Source organism: Trichomonas vaginalis, chromosome IV, assembly GCF_026262505.1.
Source record: "Trichomonas vaginalis G3 chromosome IV, whole genome shotgun sequence".
NCBI lineage: Eukaryota > Parabasalia > Trichomonadida > Trichomonadidae > Trichomonas > Trichomonas vaginalis.
Window position 1 is genome coordinate 9,683,603 of NC_067206.1, and position 19,447 is coordinate 9,703,049.

Below are 19,447 nucleotides of genomic sequence, written 5' to 3' on the forward strand. Positions count from 1 at the left end.
AATAGAATTTTATCAAGAAAATTTCATAAAAAATAGATTAAATGAGTTTGAAATCAATATACACACGCATAAACTATTGTTCCACTATGCAATTATGAAATCATTTTTTATCATATTTCAATGGAATTTTTATTTGAGATATGAGGATGAATACTGTTTTTTTTATTTCACATATCAAGGCATACAATTAGTCGAAAGTTCCTTCTTTTTATAGTAAGTGTTAAAGAGAATTTACTTTCAATGGTTAGTAAAAATTCCACGAAAAATTTTTGCTCACAAAAAGAATTTTCCATGGAAAAAAGTTTTAGTAAGTATAACAAATGTAAAAAGGTTTTAATACAAAATTTAGACAATATATTGAAGGATAAAACATTGATCATTCATTTGAAGAATAAATTTTCTGAAAATCGAAATTTTTCGGTTTCATGAAATGTTTGAATAATTTAATGTTATCATCAAAGTACTTAAATGCGGCTTTTTTGCTTTTCTTTGTTTCTCTGATTTTGATTCTTTCTCCACGCTGGTATTTTGGATCATTTGGATGAGTGTCATAATAATCTTCCATAATATTGATTAGAGCTTTGTATATATACTGATGTGGTTCTCCATTTTTAAATCTCTGCAGATAAAGGGGATAAGATATAGATGTTTCCAAATCGAATGTACCAACCTGCTTTTTCTCTCTTTCGAGATCTGGATTCTTGCTTTTAACCATTTTCTTAATAAGCTTGTTCATATCTGAATCTAATTCTTGTTTTGTAATTATGAAGAGAATTTGTGACAATTCTGCAAGAATTGTAGCTCCTTCTTTATTATCGTCTATCAGCCTGTTTTCCAATTCCTGTGAAAGCTTATATAATTGTGGCGCTTGTTCAACGGAATCCATAAATAAAAATGAAATTTGAATGGAAATTTTTTTCAATTGAATCCATATTTGCCATCAAATTGAAAAATATGTGTAATTATTTTTCTCTTAGTTTTAATCAATAAAACAATTTGAGATTGCATTCAATTTTTTTCCCCAAAATGTTCTTTTTTTTTTTTTGAAAATCTTTTCACTCAAAAATGTAGATTACTGTAATAGTATTCGAAGAAATGCAGGCTCTAATTTATAACATATTAATTATTGAATTGGAATTAAATTATACAATATTTCTAGAATAGCATTTTGATCTATTTTCATTAAATTTCTATGGTCCGAGTCTGATTAAATGCATTCATAATTTTATTTCAAAATTCATATCAATATTATTAACAAAATATCGAATTATTATATCGAGAAGTAGATTAATTTAACATATCTGATTTCCCGATAATAAATTGATGAAAAATAAAATTCTTGAAATTTATTTTGTTCACTAACATCTGTGAGCATGGAAAATAACTTAAAATGATCTAATGAAAGTTTAGTTCCTGATAAAAGATTATGAAATAGCATCAGTAAATCAATTAAAAAAAAAAATTCAATTCTCACTCGATTTTGACAAAATTTTTATAATGATTTACTATAAATCAAATATTTTAATGAATTGTGCCATAAGTTTCTGATTTATTTTATTCTGTAAAAAAAACAATTTTTCTGACATCAAAAATTCAATTATTTCAAATAAAAATTCCACGAGATTAATTTTATACAAATCACCATATTAAGCATTTCTAACTGTTCAAAAAATTGAAAGGAATTCAATTTTTAAAAAAACCGTAAAACTTGGAAAATCTGTCAAAATATTTTATGGGAAAATAGAATAAGGTTAAGAAAAAGCAAAGAAAAAAATTTTTTATTGAACGAGAATTACATTAGCAGTTGGGATGTAAACCTGAGCCTGTTCAACAATTGTCTTATCCCAAAGATCTCCTTCTGGAACAGAATCGTAGAACTCGAGGTTTGTAATTCCCTGAGCTGACAACTGCTTTGTGAACCAAGACTTGTTGTTGTTGCACAACTCAACTTGGTTGATTTCTGGTTTGTCAGCGAGTAAGAATGGGCCGAACTCCGGAACAGCTTCCTTGTAGAAGTTGAGGAAAGCCATGTATTCCTTCTTGTTTGCCTTAGAGAGAACTTCATCAGCTTGGATTTCCTTCATAACTGTCTGGTCATCGAACTGGTTGTTCTTCTGATCCCAGTGCTTTCTCAAGATTGCGAGAACGTGTAATTGAACTTCTGTGAAATCATTCTTGATGAAGACAGCAGCAGTGTTCAACTGCTTTCCTTTCTTGATTCTGAAACCGATTGTCTTGTATGTCTTCTGCAAGAATCTTTCCTCGAAGAACAATCTTCCATCGTATGACCATGATGATGGGAATGGCTCCAAAACAATTGACTTCTCATGGCCCAACAACTTTGTCCAGCAGTAGTCAGTGAACTGTGGAGCGATTGGTGTCAACAACAACAATGAATAGTTGATGTACTTCTCTCTAAGAATTGAAGAGATCGGGACACCTTCCAATGATGAGTTGTAGTCGGACCAAGCGTTCTGGAGATCGAAGAAACAAGCCTTGAGAGCATCCTTGTAAGCCATCTTTGCGTAAGCGTTGTCTGTGTCTGTGATGATCTTTGCAAGCTTAGCGTCGAAGAGCTTATCGAAGAAGTTCTCGATTTCATTTCTTGATTCCTGTGGTGGGAACTTGATGACGTTGATCAAGTTGAACAATCTTGCCATTGCTCCTTTAGCTGTGATATCTGTGAAGTTTGCATCAGCAGAGCCATCACCAGCATCAGCCAAAGCGATTCTTGTTGCTGAGACAGAGTATTTCTCGATAGACTCAACAACAGTTAAGAAGTTGCCTTCGGACTTTGACATCTTCTTGTTGTTCAAGTTCAAGAAACCATTAGCTCTGACAGCGAGTGGATAATACTTTGGATCGAAGACAGCTGCGTGGTTGTAGAGCCACATTGTGAGGTGGTTTGTGACTAAGTCCTTTCCGGAAACTCTGCATGAGCATGGGTAGAAGAACTCGAACTCGCGCTTGCACTTCTTGAGTAAGTCTTCTGGAATTGTTGTTGGCATTGGTCCATCTCTGAAGACATAGTTGAAGAAGTCGTCGTTGACTAATTCTGGTTTAATGCCGCAGATTCCTGGTTTGGAGCCTTCTAAGTCACCTTGCAACAAGTGTGAAATTGTGTAGAAAGCAGTGTAGATTGTTGAGTCAGAAAGAGAGTCAATGAGATACTGCTCATCGAATGGGAGACGTGTGCCAAGACCGTATTGACGAGAGCATGCCCAGGCGGAGAGCCAGTCGAAGCAGGCTTTGAATTTCTCGCGGATTTCTGGATGGTAGCACTCCATTGTTGCGAAATGGTCGACAACTTGCTGCTTCCACTCTGGTGTGCCGTAGAGAAGGTACCACTGGTCCATCAAACAGACAACACACTCAGCGCCGGTTCTGGCAATGACTGTTGTGTCTGGTTCGTAGTAGTCGATGGCTGATCCTTCGGCAATCATCTGCTTCTTGGCAAGTTCCTTGGCCTCTTTGACTGGCTTGCCTTCGAATGGGCCGTAGATCATTGTACCGTTGTTGAAACCATCCATGTAAGCGCGATGCTTGGCTTCTTCGAGCTTTTCTGCCTTTGTAGCCTTCTTGAATGCTGGATCTGCATCGACTTCCTTGATTGTGGCTTCAGCTGCGAAGTCGCCGTATTTAGGAGAGTTGATGATCTTGACAATTTCGAAATTGAACCAATCTAAGTTGATTCCGTACTTTTCGCGCATTGGTTTGTTCTTCTTGAGATCGAGAATGCCTTGAAGATCTGCTGGGGCATCAGATGCAACGCATGTAACAATTCCTGTGCCCTTTGTCATCAAAATTCCTTCTAATGGGAAACCGCGGATTGCGCCCTTGATGGATGGTGTTGTACATTCGGCACCAAAGAGCTTGTTGGACTCGAGTTCGAAGATTGGGTCTGCTTTCTCGACATATTCCTGGGCAATGAGATTCTGGACACAGCGAGTGCCAGCAACGTAGTATTCGTTAAGGTTCTTGGCCTTGACGACGTCGTATGTCTCTCCTGGCTTAACCCAGTAGTTTGTCTGTCCGATCATTGTTTCTGGACGTAATGTAGCGGCAAGAAGGAAGACCTTAGCATCGCCGCATTGTGAGAAGCGCTCATCGACCTTGACTGGGTCAACAAGCTGCATCTTGATGAGTGTATAGTTTGTTGGTTGGACACCTTCGCCAGATGAGCGATCGTGGTCCATGCATGGCTGATCGTTGGATGGATCGCAAATTGTTGGTCTCTTATCTTTGACTACGTAGCCTTTCTCCTTGAGAATTCTGAATTGCCACTTGACAAAAGCGTCGAAGTAAGGATTGACGTCTGTTGTGATGAAGGAACGGCGCCAGTCGACAGCAGCACCGAACTGCTTCATATCCTTAACACCATATGGTGGGAAGTAGTGGAGCCATTTTAGTGGATCGACAAACTCTGGGATTTCGTTCTCTGGAACACCGATGTGCTTCATGATTTCGACTTGTGAGGCATTCTTTTCTGTCTTCGATGCCATCTTGGACTTGAGAGCCTTTGATGAATCTGCTGCCTTGATTGCGTGGCCTGTTTCGAGTTCACGCTTGAGCTTATCAGCGGAAGCCTTGATTGGCATACCTGTGCAGTGGAAAGCAAATGGGAAGAGAGCCTTCTTTCCCTTCATTCTCTGATAGCGAACAGCGAATTCAGCCTTGGAGATGGTGAAAAGGTGGCCAAGGTGAAGACGACCGTTCATGTATGGGAATGGGAATGTAATCATGTAGTGATCTTCGTTGCTGCCTGTTTCTGGTGCATCGACTTCGTAGATCTTCTGATCTTCCCAAGTCTTGTTGATTTCTTGTTCATAGCCCTTGAGCTCGTCAACACGTGACTGCCAAAGCTGATTTTCTTCATTCGATTTCTCACGTTTGTTCGACATGATTTTTGAATAAATTCTTAGCCACACAAAAAAAGTGACGCTAAATTTTGTAAACTCGAATCCATTCAATCGGCATCTGAAAATTGGAGAACAGAATAAAAAACATTTTATTTCCATAGGACGAGTCATTTCACCCAAAATTTCATATAAAAATTCGATCAAATATGAGAATAGTCACAAAAAAACGCGAAAAAAAGAGTTCTCTATTAGTACATAGGCATTATTACATTAATATTCAATGGAAATGATATGCAAATGAAATGAAAATGACTAACTAATCGATATTTTTTAACAAATAAACAGAACAAAATAAGAATTTAGTTTGTTGGAAGGTCTTTCCAATTCTTAAGGATTTTTGTCAAGTCTTGCTGCATGTTGATGAAATCTTCAATTGAAAATTCTTTTGGAGCAGGTAATGGCAAAGAAGAAGTAAGTAAACTTGGCGATGAAGCAATTTGAGCTAAGTTATTCTTTGCTGCAGCTGGCGGAGGTTGAATATTATTGTTAGAAATTGTTCTTCCTCCAATTTTAACATTAACGGTGTGTTCTGGAGGTCTATTTGCATTAATAGGATATTGTTCAAAGAACCAAGTGAAATCCATTCTCATCTGCTTCTCATAATTTTGAACAAAGATATGTAATTCTTCCATTGTATAGTTTTCTGGTCTTTTAAGTTTGGAAAGTTCTTTTGGAACCAAAGATGAATGTGCTAGGTTTTCAACTTCAGTTGCTTTATAGATCGGTACAAAAAAGTGGTTTACGTATTTAGTAACAGCTTCAAATAAGCCCAATTTAGCTGCATAGCACATAGCAGCAATATCCATTGCAACATTTGATGGCACTTCTTTAGAAGCAAAAATCTGATTTAGATTTGCTTGTACATTCTTAATACTCGTCATTAAATAGTCGATAGCTTGTTCCTTATCGTAAGATGAACAAATCATTGTAACGTTTTCGAATGCAGAAGGATATTTTTTCAATGAAATATTGCTTCTTAATGTATTGCTTGAATGTTGAAGGATTGTTGCTGTTTTTTTATACTCGCTACTTAAATAAGCATTAAGTACTTGAATTTGATTCTTTGCATCGTCGAGTTTTCCCATTTTGCCAAATTTTTTCGATGATTTTTTGTCACTTTTTAATGTTATCTTTATCCAAAACCTCATTTTTCTCTAAAGCCATAGATTTATCTAAATATGTTCAACTCAACAAGATTTTTAAAACAGAAGTAGAGACAGTAATAGGTTTAACAGTTAACAGAACAGGTAAAAAAGGAAATGATGTTTTATCTACACCAGGAATGCTCGACGAAATGGATAATTTTGTTATTAATGTATCAAATAGCTTTTTACCACGAGGAAATGCATCAAAGGTAAGATCAATTAAATTAACACACAAGAAACCTTTAATGCATGGACAAAAATTCACCTTAGAAACATCAGCTATCAAAACTACTGACAGATTTATTGATTTTTCAATCAAAGCTATAAATCCTCTCAAAAATGAAGTTATAGGTGACGCATTAATCCAGGTTGAAGTCTGCTAAGTCGTTTATTTATTATGTTACGCAATCTATCGAATAAAAATCATTCTGTTCTTTATTTAATTTAATTTAAAAAAAAATATATGAAGATTGAACAAATCTAAATAATTTTTTAAAATATTTATGCACTTCTTGAATCTTTTACTATATTGAAAAGTTTTTCAAGAATCTATAAAGATTTAATCTTAATATATATATATAGATTTTGTTTACTTGTTTATTTCACTGAAAGATATGAGCATTCAAATCTAGTCCAATTGTTACTTTAATTCAAAATATTATGTGATTTCATGAGATTTTCAATATGTTTCATATAATTTTTAGATTCATTGCATAAAGGAGTTTTGCCTTCATTATCTTTTGCATTTATATCAGCACCATGCAAAACAAGTAATTCTATCCCTTCATTTTTTTTCCATGACTCTGCTGAATAATGCAGTGCTGTTTTTCCTTTATTGTCTCTTGCATTGATATCAACGCCATGCAAAATAAGCGTTCTCTTCATTTACGTTGATGTCAGAACCAAGCGATATCAGCAGTTCAACTAACTCTAAACTTTCAATCCAAACAGCTTGTTGAAGCGGTGTTCTATTATCGAAACTATCTCTTGTATTAATATCAATTCCTTTTGATATTAGGTACTTCGCCGTTTTTACACAATTATTCTGAATTGCGATATGAAGTAAATCATCTCCGCCGATATTTTTAGATCTAATATCAGCACCATTTGAAATAAGAAATTCAACAAATTCCAAAAAATCATTCTGCACTGCTAGACGCAAAGCTAAAGTTCTATTATTATCTATTTTTTCGATATTTGCACCATGCAATAATAGCAATTTTACAATGTCCATTCGATTATTTTCTATTGCAATATAAAGCGCCGTTTTCCCATTTTTTGTGAATCTTGATCCAACATTAGCTCCATGTAATAAAAGTAATTCTGCGACATCTTTTTTGTTATATTCTACGGCAATATGAAGTGGTGCTCTTCCAAAGTATTTGAGGGTTGAATTTACATCGGCACCATGTGAGATAAGAAATTCCACTATATCTGCAGAACAATTTTTTACAGCATTATGGAACATCCGTTCGCTATTATAGCGACTATTAATATTATTAAAGTCAACTCCAAGTAAGGATATATATTGCAATAGAGATTGGCTATTAAAATTTAGGGAATCAATAAAATGCCGTTCTATATCATTAATTTGATATAAATAAACGAAAAATGCCTGAATGTTATTGAATTCAATACAGTCTTTAGACTGGATTTCTAAATCATACTCATTCACCAAAAATGTTACAAAATCAATGTTATGAGAAGCAATTGCATATCTCATGCATTCATTATCAGGTATATGAAATTTCAAGCATTCGTTCAAAATATCTGGCTTTCCGCTTAAAAATGATAATGAAAGGCAGTTGCTGGAGATTTGTAGATTGCATTTTGTTCTTAAAAATTTGAAACAATTAACTGCACCATAATAGCAACATAAATCTAAAAGTGAGTAATCTTCTTTTGTTCTTAGATTAACCCTTAAATAATAAGATATTATTTTCGGTTTGATATCGAAATAATCCATATTAGAAATGATAATACACGATTTTAAATCATCATTCATTATTGATTTATAGATTGTAGATGCTTCAGTAACATTTAGTGAATCATAAATGCTTTCATAATATATTAGATCGTCATCGAAATACATTTTCTTGAAATAAATTCCGTACTCTTTGTTTACTAAATACTGAAAAAATTGTGAAATTTTAGATATTTTTTTGGATGATATTTTTCGTAAATCTTTTTGAATAAAGTCCAATAGGATTTTAAGTAACGATTATTGTAGTAAAATGCATTTGAAATAATTATACAAATTTTGGATGAGGATATTAAATTTGTATTGATCATCTTGTTATCGATCTCTGCGTAAAAGTTGTTGATCTCATCTTCTTCAACCATATTTAGTCTATATAATTTTCTAGTAATGTCAATATAATCTTTGTTTAAGTTCATTAGTTCCATATATACTTCATCCTTCATGGAATTATGACAAAATTTTTGTTAATTATCGTCGTTACCCTTAGACAAATTTAAAAATTTAGAAAATAAGATTTTAATGTTTGAACTATATAAATCATAAATGGCCTTTAATTTCTGTCTCTTTTAGAAACTTCTCAAAATGTTATAAATCGTGTAAACATTTTAAAAGTTTATTTGTCCCGGATAATTATAAATTAATGTTAGTTTATCATCTTTTTTGGCCCAAAAAAGCCTCAAAACGATTATTTTGAATTGAATTTGGCCTATTTTGGGGCCACACTTATTTAGGGGATGGTAACGATTATTTCAGCGTGTGAAACATGCATTTGATATATTTTAATAATAAAATCTATTATTTTCCAATCTGACTAAAATTGAGATTTGAATCTGCTACAAATAAAAATAAAAATAAAACAGAAAACAATTCAACATCAGATGGCGGTACTATCATTGGTCAAGCTCCAGCGTAGGGTTGTACATAGTGGGACGCTTTTTTTCGCCTAGTGGCACGAGCGCCTAAAGACAACAACAAAGATAATAAAGAAAACAAGGATGAAGATACAATTGGTGAAGAACTACTTCTTGATGGAAACGACGATCCTATTGTTGATGTTAAGATGAGTATTTCTACAATACTTTGTGAAAGGTCAGAACATATTAAATGTTATCCAGGTGATGACAAAAAGAAATGATTTTGATACTATTATTTTTATTGAATTTTGTATATTTATTAAATGTATATTAAATATAAATTTTTCCAAATGTTTTATAAATAAATTATCATTACACTAACCAGACATCAATAATAGAGATGCGATTTTCCAAAAAAAAATTAGCCCTGGGATGCCAAAACCGCTACGGTTTTGGAAAATTTGGGATAAACTTTGACACTTTTTTGTGAGATGTACGTTTATTCAGTGATTTATAATAATAAATTATTTGGGTCCAATAGATTTTATATATTCTCTTATATTATCTTTTGCAACTGAGAGTGCAGAATATCCATTATTAGTCTTTGCTTCTTTATCAGCTCCAACTGAGATAAGATATTTAACAATTTCAAATTGATCATTATATGATGCATGAATGAGTGGAGTCCATCCATTATTATCCTTTGCTTCTTTATCAGCTTCAACTGAGATAAGATATTTAACAATTTCAAGATGATCATTATATGATGCACGAATGAGTGGAGTCCATCCATCATTATCCTTTGCTTCTTTATCAGCTTCAACTGAGATAAGATATAGGGTGTCCAAAGGTGTGTTTAGCACAAACCTGAATACTGCGAATAGAAATAAACAAGTTACATATATATAAAGTTTATTTAAATATAATCACCATTGGATTCAATCACGCGTTCGCAGCGATCGATCCAGGCTTGAAAGACACGCTTTAAATCATCATGAGAAAATTGCTCAAATTGCTCTCTTACAAAATTTTCAAGATCATCTGGACTCGCGAATTCGCGTCCTTCAGCTCTCTTTTTTAGCATGCCGAATAAATAAAAGTCAGAGGGTGCAATATCAGGTGAATAAATTGGGTTTGGAACAACTTTGACATTGTTTTCCACCAAGTAATTCATTACCTTATGACTTTTGTGAAGTTAGTATGGTTAAGTTGGGTACTGTGGCACTGCGCGCCTCCGTACACCACTTAACGGTTTTGACACTTTACGAAACCGGTAACGTATATTTTACAACACAAACGACAACACTAACTTAACCTTAAATATTTACAAAACCGCCACCCACTTCACTAACAAACTCACTAATGTAAAAAAATAAACGTTCTCACTATCGTTCTCACTAACGACTTCACTAATGTTCTCATAAATTTTCCTCAATACCTTCATCATCAGTGTTAACCCTATTGTAGTCATACTTGAAGCCATAAACTTTCTCTAACTTCTTAACATACAATTTACATAACTTACCTTCGTCATCATATGGTTTAATGATATAACTATTTCTATCTTTATAAACAGTCAATGAAAAGTCAACTGGTCTCGGATGTATTTGAAAGAACATGTTATGCTCAGGAAGGAAGAATAAATGTTTAAATGTATGTTTGTTATATTTTTCGATTTGTATGAGTTGCTTTTGTTCTGTCATTTACATCCAAATAAAAATTTTCAGTAAAATAAAAAATAAACTTAAAAATAAATGATATCACCACCCTCACACGTATGAAAACATAGCACAAAAATAAATTTAGGTGAAGTGGTGAGATCTCACCTCTTTTTTCACCTGTTTTTTCACCCTGTTGAATTCATTGCTTTATAACTCTCTTCCTTTCTCCAACTCTTCTAACTTCTTCTTAAGTTCAGCAATGTTGTCCTCATGAAGTTTAATCTTCCTTAATATACCTTCTCTATCTAATGGTTGCTTTATCTTTCTAAACTGAACTCTACCATCCTTCATAGTATGAATGTAAAAACCTTCTGGAATAGTTCCTGATTTAATGTATTCTACCAAAAACTTTTGTTTCATTGCTTCAGTGACTTTATTTGTCATTTCAATCAAATAAAAATTTTAATATTAAATAAAAAATAACGTTATTTTTTCAGTAAGGAAACGCAGGAGTTTTACGATTTATTTGAGGAGTAGGTTCTGGTTTAAATATTGGAGTCGGTTTAGGAGTTGACTTTTGAACAGGAGTTTGTACTTCCATAGGTTCAGGAGTCATTGAAGGTTTTGCTTGTGAAGGCGTTGGTTTTGGCGAAGGTGTTGGAGTTTGTTTAACTTCAGCTACTTCAGTATTATTTACAACATTTGCTTTATTTCTTTTCAACATCATAACTGCTCCTGCTGTAGCTAGCAAACCTAGTGGGAGACCATATCTTATATAAGGACGTGACCAAATGCTATTTTTGACAGGAGCTGGTGGAACACCTAACCTTGGTGAGACTGCTCTTTGCCATTGTGCAGCTCGTAAGAAATATTCAATAGGTGCTCCATAATCGTTTGGTAAAGTTTGTTTCATAGATGGTGAAGGTTCACGAGAGCTTGATGAAGAACTCATTTATAAGCTTTAAAAATAAACGTTCATCCTTTATTCCTCACTGTCGTCCGTAGCTAAGTTATAGTCATCTAATCTTATTATTGGGATTCCATTAGCACGCACCTGAATGGCAAAGCAACAATCCCTCATAAATCCAATAAGTGGCTTTGGTACATTTTCAGTTGCTAGTTCAATAGGTCCTTTAACAGACAATTTGTATGTTATTGGAGCAGTAGATGTTTGACCTTGCTGGAAGCAAAAGTCCACTTCTGTTGGAAAACCACATAAGAAATGTGTGTTGTCATAGCTATCCCATTTATGTTCCACACTACCATCATCCACCAATGACCTCATAACATCTTCATTAACTCCTATCATATCATTGTTTGTATTGCAAGCGTTCGCAACCATTTCATAAAATACAGGTCCATATGATTTTTCAGGTTCTGCAGGCATATTTCCATAAGCTCCCATGGAAAGCTGAAGATATTTAAACTTAGGGTTCTCAAAATTAACATAATAGTTGTCTTTCTTTCTAAATAGTGCCCAAATACTTTTAACATTAATAGGCGTATAAGCTGCTGTAAATGTTGCACTTGAACTATCTGTATTCTTTGAGAATGAACCGTCCATAGGAATCCAATCCATAACTTTAACAGGAAAACATAAAGCCTCGTTTGTATAATGTTCTACAAGTTCTGTATAAATGTTAGGGTCTAAAGAGAATGACTTTGGATGAATGAAACATTCATTAAAATCCATCTTTGTTCGAAATAGTTGCTGGTTACAGTTGTAATAGTAACTGTTCCACTAGCTTCTACTGCCTTCGTTATCATAGTGAATGGTTCATTCCATGGAACAAATTTATTTGTCGGTGGATTTGAATCTGAAGCAAATGCAACTTTAAGAGTTGGATTGAAAGCAATGATATCATTTACAGATATAGATGTGCATTGTAAGGCGTCGCTACTGAACTTTACTTTAAGCTGAATGTTTCCTGCAAAAGCTGGAATAAATCGAATAGCTTCTAATGGAAGGAATCTTCTAACAGGAATTCTTAAACGAAGCTTAAAATCAAATGATTTTCCTGCTGTAATTGGACCACTAACAATTTGTCCTGTTCTGCATGTTCCCGAATGACTCCATACATCTTCATGTCGAGTCTTTGAGAAAACATCTACTTTCTTTATTTGTTCGGTAGTTTGTGAGTTTGAAGTTATATATGCTTCTTCTCTTGCGTTGTCTTGAGAATATACGATACGACCATTTGCAAGGATTTGATATCCAGCAACTGCATAGAAAGCGTCATCGAAACCAATCCAAAATCCTGGTGGGTTTGTTTTATTGGAACCTGAACCAATTTCTTTATCTACAATAAATTGACCTTCCATTTTATACGTAATGAATGTATTGTAAAGGTCCAACATATTTTCACCAGGAGGTGAGAGATTGAATGTTACCCATGTGTTATCTTTAGCAGTTCCAGGTTGTGATGGAATCTTTGCGTCAGAATATTTTCTATTAGTGTCACCAATTTGAACTGCATTGTCTATGATATCGAAATATGAGCGAATCTGATGAATATGCTCTGCTGGAGTAAATTCGTTTAACTGTTCGTTCTGCATGTATTTACTTCAGATAAAAATATCTATTTACTTCATTATTCTCACTCTTCTTCTTGGCATTCGTGGTGGAAGTTGTTTCTTGACATTTTCAATGAACTGTACATTCTCTTTTGTCTCAACTTCTTTCACTGGCGGGTCAGGATTCTTTGACTCGGTTTGTTTTTCAATGAAATTCACGAACTTTGCAATAAGCTCTTGGTTCGTTATTGAAAGTACATCTGGCTTCTTTTCTTCTGGTTCTATTGACTTTTCAGTTTGAACAGAAGGTTTTATATGGGCTTCGTGGACTTCACCCTTGCCATGCACCTTAATGTTGTCGCTTTCTGCATTCGCTAATGGAACCTTTCTTTTTCTTACGTATATTTTACCATCTTTACTCTGACTTACGTAATAGAAAGGATGTTGTATTCCTCTGGCGTCATTTAATATAATAGACTCTCGCTCTGATTTTGACAAGCTCATTTTACATCGGTTAAAGTTTTAATTTTGTTTTTTGTCTGCAGTCAAATGACTCAGACAAGCCCTACGGACAAGACCCAAGGGGTCATAGATGTTGAAGCATTGAAGAAAGAAATTCGTGAGCAAATTTTATCCGAACTGAAGGAACAAAAACAAGAACAAAAGCCAGAGAGACCAAAGAGAAAACTTAGTGAAAAACAACTTGCTGCATTAGCTGCTGGAAGACAAAAGAACCCAAGACTACTGGCGAAGAAAGCTAGAGAAGAAGCTGAAGCAAAAGCTAAAGAAGCTGAAGCAAAGAAAGAGTAAATGGTTTATTTTTATCCGAATTAAATGTATAGACAAATACCTTTATTTGTTGCGTTCAGTAGTGAAAACCCTGACGTCAAAATAAAGGGGAACAGAGTAACGTTTAAGTTTCCAACAGACTGGATTGTGAACATAAATGAAGAGAAGTACATTGGCATAACATCTATGTATATAACACGTGCTTTCAGAAAGGTTGACTTTATACTTCAAGTCGAGATAGAAAATGACGAACAGTCTTTAAGCGCCCAAAACATTCACATATACAAATACTTTAAAGACGATACAACATTGCAACAATGTATGATTTCATTTAATGAAATGTTCGAGAAAAAGTTTAACATTGAAGTACAAACTTTACAGCCTTTACGTGAGTTTCTTGCACAACTGAAAGAAGAAGGTAGTCAGCCACAACTTATAGACTTTCATTATGAATTTAATGAAAATGAAGATGGAACTCATGACTGTCAGTTTGTTGTATTCTCACCATTCAATGAAGTCGCTAAAAAGAAAGAAAATCCATTACGTATAAGATTTCAAATCTCTGAACCAAGTGATGATTTCAAGAATGTTTTCAATTATGATGCAATGCTTCCGAGGAAAAATGAATTTTCAAAGATTGTAACACCTGGCATTTGGGATAGAAAGCAAGCTATATTATATTCAAACTTAAGTAAGGGAGTTGAAAATGAGTTCATTGGTCATACAAGAACTTCACCACTTCCTAACCCTAAATACTATAAATTAACTGGCTTCAATCGTGAGTTTTGGATAGACATGTTCTCCACTCATGACCATAACTGCCCAGTGTTCTTACCTCCAGACCATAAGGACTGTCTCTACATTGAAGCACAACTCTTAAACTCTACCATCGCAGTATTGTAAAATCTACGCTAGTTTTATTTTTATCACGAATGACCTCATTGCTGACAAAAATAAATGACCTCAGAACTTCAACTTACGAATAAAGCTTGTTTTATTCGTTATTGAGAAGTTAAACTTCTCTTCAAAGCAAGGTTGACATGACTTACATAAGTCAAATCCAATCTCTTGACCGTCATAAAGTGCTTTGTAAAGTTTCATTAAACTGAACTCAGAGTCTTTGTCATATGTTCCTTGCGGAACCATTAAACCTTTATCTTCATCATAGAAACACTGAACAGAGTCAGGAAACATTTCATTAGCGGTTAAAGCAATAACATCTTGCTTCACGCCTTTCATTCTGCAGTGAAATGCAACTTCATTTAAATCATTCGTGAGTAAGTCTATGTAAGTCTTCTTTCCACAAAATATTGACTTGTATGCTAAACTTTGTTTTCCAGGTGTGATTTCTGCAAAGTCGCTATGAAATTGACCAAGGTTTTTACCAATGAGAACTCTTCCATAACGTTTCTCAAACTCTTCAGCTAAACGAGGGATATCTTCATTGTAGAGATGCATACTGTCCGTATCGCTATAAAAGATGTCCATTCTAAGTCCTCAGCAGTACAGAATACTTCACACATTATTCTCTTCGACATAGACAGAATGTTAACACCAAGTGGACAGAAGTTAAAGTGTCTGCAAATGCTTTTCGTTAGCTTGAAAATAGTTTTATCTGAACCATCCAAACCTTCGAACTTCACTATATGGTTGTAGTTTCTGATGGCATATCTTATAGCATCTTTGTCATTTACTATGGTTATTTTTGACTCAATAGGAGATAGAATAGTTTTGCCATAAATACTGTTCAGAATGAGCTTTATATTTTCTTGCAAAGGATTTCCTTCTTTCTTATACTTTAACCTTAACTCAAAAACTTCTTTACTTCATCTCTTATTCTAATATCTCTGTTTCCATCGTAATAGTATCCTTGCAACACTTCACATTTGACACCTTGATATTTTATGAGGTCTTGTAATGTTATATGGTCAACATACATTAAAAGCAGTGTTTGAACTTCTGGGAACGTTAAGTTCTGGATTTAGTTCAGGGTCACAAATATTAAAGGAAAGTGTCTATGTATTCCAATCTCTGTTATCTTAATGAGAACAAAGAAGCCAGACATAAACTTTTCACCAATGGGTTCCTTTTGGTCGTCATCGAATAAATGTCTCATGAGATACTCTGTGCTTAACATTTCTTTCTTCAATACTTTCGGTATACCTTCTAAAGTATAAAGTCTTGCTATAGCTGATGGATATAATGAAACAGCGTCGAAGTCAGCAATGAGTTTCTTTTCGCTCTTTTGTTTAATGTTATCTGACAGCATACATCTTCCACCTTGAATACAGCGTGAAATAAATTCTCTTGGTTTATTTGAGAGGTCATATAAATTTCCATTCGGGAAGTACACTCTGTTCTCAAACAATTTGTTAGCAATTGAACAAATATTAACATAGTCATAAACGTTTAAATCAAATTCTTTCAATATGTCATTGCGGAACTTAACAAAACCTTCTCTTAAAATTCTTACATCTTGTTTGCAATAAAATGCGCTATACTTTTCTAAGTCGAAGTGGTTTTCATCTATTCTGCAACCTTTGATGGAATCTATGTTTTTCATGAATGTATCTGCATCCCGGATAAACTTACATGCTTCAGAAATGACACCAGTTCTGTTGTCATTTGCTAACAAAACACTGCTGTAGTAGTTATATGGAAATACTTCTTTCGGTCCTGTTTGTAAGTTAAACATAGCAGGAAATAGTTTAAGTTTCTTATTTATAACACTGTAAGAGTCTTTTATAATAATTGCCCTTCCTTTATATAAGCCAGTTATTTGCATTGTTCGTGAACCTTTAATGATGGGAGTTCCTTTCACTTCTGTCATGTGTCTTAAGATGAAGTTTATATCATAACTGAGGTTATGGAAATATATTAAACTCTTGTCAGGAAGTCGTTCCAAAAATTCTGTTGCACAGTTCTGACCCCAAATGCTTTCACTCACTGAACCATCTTCACTGTCGTAAATATGTTTAAAAGCTTTATGAAAGCCATCGGTACTGCACTCAAAGTCAGCAAAAGAAAACGTGCTCAGGAATGAACTTGCACTTATTTTTATTTACTTCTTTTGACTCGGCTTTCTTCTTCAGTTGTACACAATACTTTGGAGCATATGTCAATCTTTAAATGGTGCAAGGTTCTGTTATATAAGTCAGTCGTATATGTGAAAAGTTCTCCATAAGAAATGGTTCGAAATATTTGCACTCCCACAATGTTTTCATAACATCCCATAACGGTGTTGTTCTATCATAACGAACTACATATTTATCTTCTCTCTTTGTATAAATCTTCATTTGTTTCTCAATGTTCATTCCACCACACTCCTTCAAGATTTCTATATAGTTGCGAATGAAATATGTTGTCATTGGTAATCTTTCATTTAGCATGTAGTGGTCTTCAACAAGAAGTAAGTCAATAGTTCGAACAGTTTCACATTCTTTTGGTATGTATCTCTTTATTTCATTATGTCTTGAGTCATTGAAATAACCAATGGTAACATTAAATGCTATACCTGTTGCGTCAGAAATTTCTTGTACTTTACTTTGAGGAAAGTCTCTAACACGAATGACTTCTCTCATGTGGTCAATAGTTTCTTCATTTACTCCAGCCTGAATGCAAGCATAAACGAAGCCAGTTATCTTCTGTCATAAGTGTGTGCAGTTCTTTTGTTCATTCATTGAAGATTTGGTAGCGTTCAAGATTTATAGGTAATGTGCAAAGATACTTCCAGAACTGACCGCTTCTCTTCTTATAAAACTTCTTTTCACCATTATCTTTCCAAAAGCTTTCTATAAGTGCTGGGTTTCCTGTTTGCTTAAGAGCTTCCAAAAATGGCTTTCTGGTCATTTGTCAGTGTGCTTTCATCTCTATATGGTCTCTTTTTTGGTTTGCCTTTCTTTTACATCTGACATCGTTAAGCCTTCATATTCTGTTTAAATCATACATCTTTATTTCGGTAAGATTCTTTATGTTTGTCAAGAAGAAGTCATAGTGCATTTCAACAATACCTGCAGCATTTGCTTCTATCTCTGATATAAAGTTCTCCTTCAAGAGCTGATGTAGTAATGTTCCAATATTATTGAGGTTTAACGTAGAACATTCATACTTTCCACCAAGTTTATAACATACCATCCATCTCTGTTGTGAGTTTATTTTAATTTTCTCTAAGAGTCTCATGAAAACCTTACCGAAATGTTTTGTGTAAGTAGTCTCTGTTTGGTTCATCTAAAGCTTCGATGTTAAAGTCAATGGTCTATTGCCTGACTTCACATTTCTCTTCCTATTCTCTTCATCTTTCTTTAACCATCTCTCACCTTCTTTTGGTTTGTCGTCAATGGAACGAATGACATCGTTAGCTTTGCGAACTTGTTCTATAGCGCTCTTAAACATCTCTCTTCTCTGTTGTTTCAGTGTGTCGTCTCTTCTTCTTGTTTCACCAACGTTTGCATTTGTATGTCAAACATTTCTCTTCTTACTTCATGAGGTACTGAACGTCTATGATATAAGTCAATAGCAACGTCATTTAAAGGAAATGCTCTCATGGACTTCGTCCTCGCCGCGTTGCGGCTTTATGAACTCATGAATTTATATAACCTATTGGCCCATTGTAGTCCTTTAATGAAGTCCAGCGAAGTGCTTTTTTTGTTTGTTGCGTAATGTTTGCAACATCTATGTTAGCTTCCTGTAAGAAGTTGTTTTATTTCCGAGTGTTCTAACTTAAGACAACTTCCGATACATCTTTTAGTAGGAAATAAAAAATATTTTTTGAAAAAAATAGATTAGATTTTTTTAAAGTTATTTTTCAAAATAATTTAATATAATTTTTATAATGAAACACATGCAAGATTGCAAGTTCATTTTCATACAATGCTCTCGCTAATGCCATCAAAGAATGAGTTTCAATAATGCTTCAAATGTTAATGTTATCTTTAACAGAAGTTTGTGAAAGAAATCTAGAGTTTGGTCAGTATGTCAGACCAAATTAGCTATCGTCATTGAGCCGCAAACGGTTTATACCTTCACAAGAGTTAGCAGTAGTTTTTGAAAACAAAAGAGTTTCTTCGTGAATGTCAAAGATACTAATTATACTGTTCATAAAGAACTCTAATATTGACTTCTTCAGTATTGTTTTAAATCTTTCCGAACAGAAAGAATATAAGAAGGGTGAAAACATATGTGAAATATTATCCTTCATCTCTGAAGACAATAACGAACAAAGATGTGTTATACAGAAATTCTTACCAAAGGTTGAAGAAGCTTCTATTGACATTGACGAGGAAGTGAAATGGTTGAAGAAATAGACCCTGAAGCTATTTTAATCAAAAATATATTTTTGGTGAACGAGGTGGAGATCTCACCCGTTTTTTCACCTCTTTTTTCACCTCATTCTCTCTTCGGTTAATGTTGTCGTGACTTCTTCGTTAATAGTTTGTCGTGGTTCGTTAATGTTCGTTCGTGACTTTTCTCGTTAATGTTGTCGTGACTTCAGTTCTTCCTCTTCTGAAAGTTATGAAATCTCTGTTATTAATTTTCCTCTCAGTAATGTTAAGGGTTTTCTTTCTTGAATGTAGATATTGTGCAC

The 19,447-nt window shown here is 34.1% G+C and overlaps 10 protein-coding genes and 2 pseudogenes across 12 annotated transcripts, besides 4 other annotated features; 3 read left to right on the forward strand and 9 right to left on the reverse strand.

The window, feature by feature from the left end:
- Window positions 1-376: 376 nt before the first annotated feature.
- Window positions 377-886, reverse strand: TVAGG3_0060390 (uncharacterized protein; the record flags this gene model as incomplete). The annotated part of the gene is made up of 1 exon (XM_001319779.1): window positions 377-886. The coding sequence occupies one exon, from the start codon at window positions 884-886 to the stop codon at window positions 377-379; it is 510 nt and encodes a 169-aa protein (XP_001319814.1).
- Window positions 887-1,719: 833 nt separating this feature from the next.
- Window positions 1,720-5,053, reverse strand: TVAGG3_0060400 (leucyl-tRNA synthetase; the record flags this gene model as incomplete). Its single annotated transcript, XM_001319780.2, has 1 exon — window positions 1,779-4,901. One exon carries the CDS (start codon window positions 4,899-4,901, stop codon window positions 1,779-1,781), a length of 3,123 nt encoding a protein of 1,040 aa, XP_001319815.1.
- Window positions 5,054-5,179: 126 nt separating this feature from the next.
- TVAGG3_0060410 (uncharacterized protein) lies at window positions 5,180-6,019 on the reverse strand (the record flags this gene model as incomplete). The annotated part of the gene is made up of 1 exon (XM_001319781.1): window positions 5,219-6,004. One exon carries the CDS (start codon window positions 6,002-6,004, stop codon window positions 5,219-5,221), a length of 786 nt encoding a protein of 261 aa, XP_001319816.1.
- Window positions 6,020-6,042: 23 nt separating this feature from the next.
- On the forward strand, window positions 6,043-6,447 carry TVAGG3_0060420 (Hotdog thioesterase domain-containing protein; the record flags this gene model as incomplete). Its single annotated transcript, XM_001319782.1, has 1 exon — window positions 6,043-6,447. The coding sequence occupies one exon, from the start codon at window positions 6,043-6,045 to the stop codon at window positions 6,445-6,447; it is 405 nt and encodes a 134-aa protein (XP_001319817.1).
- Window positions 6,448-6,917: 470 nt separating this feature from the next.
- On the reverse strand, window positions 6,918-8,069 carry TVAGG3_0060430 (spectrin binding; the record flags this gene model as incomplete). Its single annotated transcript, XM_001319783.1, has 1 exon — window positions 6,918-8,069. The coding sequence occupies one exon, from the start codon at window positions 8,067-8,069 to the stop codon at window positions 6,918-6,920; it is 1,152 nt and encodes a 383-aa protein (XP_001319818.1).
- Window positions 8,070-9,735: 1,666 nt separating this feature from the next.
- Window positions 9,736-9,763: a terminal%2Cinverted (terminal inverted repeat of Mariner transposon ID:TVAGG3_0060440).
- Window positions 9,736-10,093: a mobile genetic element.
- On the reverse strand, window positions 9,816-10,093 carry TVAGG3_0060450 (annotated as a pseudogene). The gene has a single exon. A coding segment is annotated over exon 1 (278 nt).
- Window positions 10,094-10,767: a terminal%2Cinverted (terminal inverted repeat of Maverick-1C transposon ID:TVAGG3_0060460).
- Window positions 10,094-19,447: part of a mobile genetic element that runs on past the window's edge.
- On the reverse strand, window positions 10,768-11,004 carry TVAGG3_0060470 (uncharacterized protein; the record flags this gene model as incomplete). Its single annotated transcript, XM_001319784.1, has 1 exon — window positions 10,768-11,004. One exon carries the CDS (start codon window positions 11,002-11,004, stop codon window positions 10,768-10,770), a length of 237 nt encoding a protein of 78 aa, XP_001319819.1.
- Window positions 11,054-11,512, reverse strand: TVAGG3_0060480 (uncharacterized protein; the record flags this gene model as incomplete). The annotated part of the gene is made up of 1 exon (XM_001319785.1): window positions 11,054-11,512. The coding sequence occupies one exon, from the start codon at window positions 11,510-11,512 to the stop codon at window positions 11,054-11,056; it is 459 nt and encodes a 152-aa protein (XP_001319820.1).
- On the reverse strand, window positions 13,144-13,578 carry TVAGG3_0060490 (uncharacterized protein; the record flags this gene model as incomplete). The annotated part of the gene is made up of 1 exon (XM_001319786.1): window positions 13,144-13,578. One exon carries the CDS (start codon window positions 13,576-13,578, stop codon window positions 13,144-13,146), a length of 435 nt encoding a protein of 144 aa, XP_001319821.1.
- Window positions 13,624-13,884, forward strand: TVAGG3_0060500 (uncharacterized protein; the record flags this gene model as incomplete). The annotated part of the gene is made up of 1 exon (XM_001319787.1): window positions 13,624-13,884. One exon carries the CDS (start codon window positions 13,624-13,626, stop codon window positions 13,882-13,884), a length of 261 nt encoding a protein of 86 aa, XP_001319822.1.
- TVAGG3_0060510 (uncharacterized protein) lies at window positions 13,909-14,766 on the forward strand (the record flags this gene model as incomplete). The annotated part of the gene is made up of 1 exon (XM_001319788.1): window positions 13,909-14,766. One exon carries the CDS (start codon window positions 13,909-13,911, stop codon window positions 14,764-14,766), a length of 858 nt encoding a protein of 285 aa, XP_001319823.1.
- TVAGG3_0060520 lies at window positions 15,385-16,558 on the reverse strand (annotated as a pseudogene). Its single transcript has one exon. A coding segment is annotated over exon 1 (1,174 nt).